The 6,687-nt window shown below is 29.3% G+C and overlaps 1 protein-coding gene across 2 annotated transcripts in view; it reads right to left on the reverse strand.

Moving 5' to 3' along the window:
• Positions 1 to 6,687, reverse strand: part of LOC106469841 (THO complex subunit 1-like) — a 50,777-nt gene that overhangs the window by 35,084 nt on the left and 9,006 nt on the right. For both annotated transcript variants that reach the window (XM_013930352.2, XM_022398393.1), the window contains exons 3-4: positions 1,860 to 1,920; positions 1,281 to 1,344 (exon numbers count right to left, since the gene is read on the reverse strand). In XM_013930352.2, coding sequence (XP_013785806.1) covers positions 1,281 to 1,344; positions 1,860 to 1,920 — 125 coding nt within the window. The remainder of the gene's footprint in view (positions 1 to 1,280; positions 1,345 to 1,859; positions 1,921 to 6,687) is intronic.

Genomic DNA, 6,687 nt, shown 5'->3' on the forward strand with positions numbered 1-6,687 from the left:
GAGTAAGGTATGATATTAAAATTTGAATTATAATCTACAGTTTGATACCAAACTTACTGACATAAATTCATGAAATAGTAGTTCAATAAAATTTTGAATGCGAGTCAACAAACGCGATGACATGGCCTTTCACCTGTGACCCATCTGGAAAGGGTTAACTTGACCCCAAATTGACCTTTATAGTTTCCACACTATAACTTCTAAAATATTCTTGCCACAAAAGTTGTAAATCACTTGATGAATGTCTTGCTTATGTTACCCTATCGAATTTTGTAATGCACAGGCCACTTGCAAGTTGCTCGCAAGCATACGTCATGAACATTTATATTATTATTATTTATTTTACCTAATCTAACCTAAAACGGTTTCTAATTTTTACATTTTAGTTACTTTGATAATAATAAATAAAGAATAAACTTGAAGAGCAAAAAATATAGTACTTAACTGGGTCATCTTTTTTTTTCTGCTGTTGACTGTTGATGAAACTTAACCTTTTCTATAATAATGGTACTGCTGCACTAAATAATTATTTATTTAATTAAACAATGAACCAAAGAACACAGAATAATAATGCCCAAAAACCAAACAATGTCCTATAACTATCACAATTTTTCTGGCTTTCTAACGATGCAACAAGAGCTGTTAAAAATTCAGTTAAGCTCATTGATGTGTTTCCTGAGGGAATAAAATTTGAACTGGAAGCAAAATAAGACAATTCTCTGTACAGACGATTGTAATATAATATGTCATTTGAAAGATTAAAACATTGGCCTTCTATTGGTTATAAATAATATAGTACTAAATATCAGAGAGAACTATTGGCAATTTGTGAAAAACAGGATGTGACAGGTGGTTCTGATTTTCTAGTTTGTGACTCCATAAACAAATAAGGTTGGAGACTATAAAAATTATGCTTTGCCTGAGCAATAACAACATTATAATGAGTAGCTTTACATTAAATTTCGTACTTCTCGATGGGGTAGTAAATAAATTAGAGAAGAGGGGATACCTGGAGCAAATGTCACAATTCTCATACTAAGAGAAATTGAGGATTTTTTTAAATACTGCCTTATAAAATTGAGAACTTGAAACTTATATGATATTAAGATTTGTATTATTAGCCACATTGTGATGCCAAGTTTATTTATATACTATGATAATAAAGTACTACAATTAAACTTTGAATATAACTCAGTAAAACCTTGTGACATGCACACAAAAGGAAGCCTGTAGTGAAAGGATTTATCCAGGTTCTAGATGATAATCTGACAAATAAGTACCTTTCTCTGCTGCTACAATGGATATTTTGATAACTTTTTCAAGGACTGAAGTATCTTGTTCAACCTGAGTAAAAAATGATTTTGAAGATTTAACAAATTTTAAAACACTACTTAATAAAAATACAGTAATAAAGTTTCTAACCTATTTCAAATCTGTAATTAATTTAATGTACTTACAAAGTGAGCTGTTCTCTAAGCAATTTTTGTTTTGTTTCAGATAAAATTTCTAAAATTAAAAACAAAACATATTTTGATTGCTAAACTTTCTTTCCGAATTTCTTATGCTTATTTTCTTAACACTTCTGGTAATGTTTTGATACATTTGCACTGGTCTTCCTCATGCTACTGAAAGAAAGGTAAAATGTTTTTACAGAAATCTTTTAAATAATAATTAAACCCCATCAGAGAAAGAAAAAAGCACCTCTATACATAACCTAAAACATTAAATAAGTTTTCAAACAATAAAAGAGAAAAATAAAATTACTTTTCTCTATAAGTTACATTAATACTTATATTCAGTTTACTAACACTATGATTGTGCTTTAATATCACTGACATAAAATGCAAACAATATCTTACCAAAGTCTCTTGTAATAATTCTCTGAAAGCTTGATCTACAGCACTCTTTATATCTATTTCACTGGAAAAAAGAAAAGAAAGACAACTACATTAGAGTTATGCAACCCTCAAATCATGCTCCTGAAGTGAACTTTATTAATCAGAAAACTATATTATCAAAAGAAGTTACCATAAGAATGCTCTGGGTAATGCTAGTAGTATCAGATATTAAATTTCAAAAACATGCATCTTTAATATGAAAAACTTTCAAATCAATCAACTATAATTAACTCTTCTTGGCTTTCTAGCTTTTAACATTGATAAAGTCAACAGGTCACACTTAAACTTTTGGTTATGTACAAAATAAATATCTTAAACCCATCAACACAATTTCCAGAGAAAATCTGGCAACTAAATTTAATGGTATGTTTATTCATTTACATTAGAATGAATTCAACTTTGAGAAAAATAGATCTACTTACATTTTCACATTATACAAATATCTAAGGTATGCCAAGCTGTTTTTTTTTTAAGTCTTACACTTGAAGTCTAACAGGTTTATTTTGGAACAAAATTTGGAGCAAATTCCAATTATTCAAAAGATCAATGTCTAACATCTAATATAAACAAGTTAAATTTTTTTCAAGAGCAAGTGCAAACTTCCAGTATCTTATTAAAATTTCATATAATTTTCAGTTTATCTTGAAAACCTGACCTAATCAAAATTATTTTCAAGTTTATTTTTATTATACAGTACTGCCTCATTATAACGGCATCAGTTATAACATTGTGGTGCCTTGCCTCCAAAAAATTTAGTATCATCTGCTGCTTAGCTCATTTCCAGGTGGCTGCAGAGACTAAAGTCATTACACTCTGTCACAAAATAAAGGGAAAAAAAGCAGGAAGTCCTGATGCAAGGCTCAGAGATATGAATATCAAGTTCAGATGGGAACTTGATATTGGGAATTAAAGTAAGAAAGAAACTTGGAAATATAGCTCAACTGTTGAAACAGCAAGAAAGTGTCACCAATATAGTAGTTGTAAAGGACAGATTTAAAGTCACATGAGCAGTTTCTAGCCACTTGCATTCATGATAGCAAAGAAAACTATTGGCTATTGTGAACCCAGCAAGTATTCCATCTATTTGGTCATAAGTCATTAAAGAGAAATTGGTTTAACACTGGGGAGAGGGAAAGAATTTCCAAGAATTGTATATGGGTGAAACCAAGATACTGCTCAGTGTCAAAAGGAAATAAGAGATGTCATATCATTAATTGCAGCAGGTTTAGAATAGTATTAAGCCTGCTCACTTTTGGCACAATTTTAATTATCCAATGAAAATGCGAATTATTTTTAAGATGACTTTGAAGATGTTTTATACTGAATGGAGTGACAACCAACAACTAGTCCAAGAATTGTGATGCATAAACAAAATACTCTGCAATACATTCAGAAAGAGGCACAAAACCAAATGAAGCAAACTAAAGTATCAGACTTTTTTAAGTAAATAAATGTACATGAGAGTGCTTTGATTCTGAAATATTGGAAAGTTTGTATTCATATTGTATTCTATCTATGTTCTTATTATATCTATTTTCCCTATGTAAATAAACAGTTATTTTATTTAATTGATTGCTTTAGTAGTCTGTTGAATCTGTACTTGTTCAGCACAAGTGCCTTCTTGACTAGTTAGTTATTACACTACCCCACCTATATCACTCTCACGTGCACATGGCTCCCAATGGTAGCATTTTAAGGAGGCAATACTGTAGATTGAACATTTTTAATGATATGAAACAAAGTCTAGTTTAGAGTATGTTGGTTTTAGAAGTTATTGTTAAAACTACTTCAATTCAGTCCTAAAAATTGTTTTTCCAGTTTGAGTTAATGTGCATCTTCATGGTGGATGTTTTTCTGAATTAATCATATAGTGGTCATGCTAGTTTTTATGTACATGCATTCCCAAATGCACCTTTTCAGAGTTGTATTCAAATACTTAACCATTTTTTAAACAAAATGAATTAAATCTTGTCATTTTACCGAGATAAACACTCCTCATTATGCAAATATGACTAGATGTAATTCCCCAACCTTTCTGCTTGAATTTGTTAGCTGTGAAAATGATTGTCTTGAAGCATATACCGGTTATGATAATGCTTTACCACATGCCCTATAATAAATTACACCACTGATTCACTTATAAATTTGTAAGATTTAGCCTATAAGAAGTCAGTATGTTTAATTTTTTCTAATTTTGTTGCATTTTAGAGTCCAAAGGGTGCCAAACATATTTTTCACTCATCTTAAAAATTGCTCACCTTGTTTTGAGCTGTTTACACACAAGCTTGAAGCAACTGTGCATTAGTCATAAATATTTACCAGTGCTATAAATAGATGTAGATCCAGAATAGATCTTATTTAATGCTGATGATAACTTACAAAATACACCCAAAAAAGGCCTAATGAAAACTTGAAATAGACTTGTATTGAGTTTGATTTGTAACTTGTACAAGTAGTTTTATAAAAATTACTATTATGGTTCTTTAACTGATTTTAAAAAACATTATTTTAGTTCATAATTTAATATAAAATTCTATCATATAAGTTGTAGGTTTTCATGAAAATTATTTTTCATTTCTTAATCCTTAGGTTTATTTCTAAATTTAAATTGAGATTTGAATAAAAAGTAAATAGTGAGCAACAAGGTTTGGATTGTATCAGCTGTAGAACTTGCCTCATGACTGATGTAAAACAAAATTACAAAACATGTATCATTGTATTATTTTTAATTTTTATTTTCAGTCATACTTAATAAAAAACATAAAAAGCAACAGTTAAACAGTAACATTTAACACAAAGTAAAATATCCTAAATATAATTATACACTTTAGCCTGATGACCACCAGATACTAACTTTCTACATAGCCAATGCAAGTCTTGCTATATTTCATTCTAACAATAAAACTAGTGGATGAAATTGTTTGAAACTTCACAAGAACTTTCATAAATGTACGTAGTTTAAGAAAAAAAAAGCCTGTTACTTTGATAAATTTAGTGTTTTTTTCATTATGATCTTTAATATCTTAGAAATTTACATTAGGAAATGGTATTTATAAGATATGATTACAATATTTATATTTGTTCCAGATTTGAACTTATTACTTTTTATGTTTTAGTACATTATTTTAAAATCTTTAAAAACTATTTATCATCCATAAAATGCAAATTTTGTTTATTTATAATTTGTTTAATAATCACGTACTCTCCTTATGGTTTCAAATAATATAAAAGACCTGAAAATAATATTTCTAAGTAAACATAAACAATAAACGAGTACTTTTTTTATTTTTAACTAGGATTTCATGTTTATATATCTACATAAAAAACGTTAATTTTGTTTCATAAATGTATTTTTATTTCAAGTTTATGTTTCGTTGCAGCTGTACTTTTGTTTATTGTGCCGAAAAAACTGTAATGTTAGCAGTTTGAACTTCTACATTTGCCATAAACTATCATGCCTGTTGGTGGTCACTCTTGTTCAGTACAGTATAGGTGCACTTGAACATTACTGTACATATGATAGTAAGAAAGCTTTTTGGCACTTGAATATCATTTCTTTGAACTTTCAAACAAGTTTATTTCAACATATGTCCTTGTATGTTGTTTCACTATACAGACAAAACCTTTTGCCACAACTAGTGAATGTATGTATGTAATAGTTTACAGTACAGGTGGTTTGAATAACACTGCCTGACCCTAGTTACATGATACATCCTGTTACAAAATATTACCAAACAATACAGACACAATAAATTACAAAGAAAAATACTTTACAGCACTTAAAAGATTAGTCCTGGTCACATTCCTCTCATTATAAACAAGATTTATGTTGGAATTGAAAACTTAAGCTCTTTAGTGTATTGACACCCCAACTGTGAGAATGTCATAGCTTCCCCTGTATTATTCATTTATTGAGACGAATGTGTTTAGTCTGTTTCACAACCAACATATGGGTTTTATTGTTGTCACCTGTATGTACACCGAGTTTTAAACCATTTGCAAAATATCAGAATAAAGTTTTTATATATATCAGTTAGACTTTTTTAATTATAAAGCAACAACAACAGAAGTGTGGATCTTACTACAAAGTAGAGATAGTAAGAAGGAAAAATATAAAATTCTTACATGGTACTGGTACTAGTAGTATTACGTACAAATCACACAAGTTTATCATTCTAAATACTGAATCATATTATTATTATTATTATGAACTAAATATAAAATTACGCTAAATTATTGAACTTAAAACTACAAATTTTAAATGCAAAAGAATATAAAAAAATCACAAACTCTTTCAGTTCAAAGTGCTAAGCCTAATTCACGTAAAGACCATGCACTCGCCACTCGATAGATCATAATCCTAACATTCGTGGATCAACTTCTTTCCTAAAAATATATCTATTTCTACTTAATTTTCAATATAATGATTAATATAAATAGATATACAATATAGCATGACGTAAGCTACTATAGAAAAATAATAAAAGTCAAGTACATCCCATGCAGTTTTTTCCAGAAGCAAGTTTTCTAGTGCTTAGAGAAAAGTACTATTGGCCAATACTAAATACAACCTCTACATAAAATGGCAGTTACTATAATAAGCACCACCCACATTCATATTGTAAAATCCAGAGAACAACATTTCGTCACATGCTTTCCTTATCATCCTATGATTTGTCAAATGGGAGATACAGCAATTGGAATAATTGGTACTGAAATTGACACCTTCGACTAGGATTGGCTAAAAGTTTTACAGCTGAGGTTGAACATGCCCAGATGCAGTTTTATG

The sequence above is a fragment of the Limulus polyphemus genome, unplaced genomic scaffold (assembly GCF_000517525.1).
Source record: "Limulus polyphemus unplaced genomic scaffold, Limulus_polyphemus-2.1.2 Scaffold3678, whole genome shotgun sequence".
In the NCBI taxonomy this organism is placed as follows: domain Eukaryota; kingdom Metazoa; phylum Arthropoda; class Merostomata; order Xiphosura; family Limulidae; genus Limulus; species Limulus polyphemus.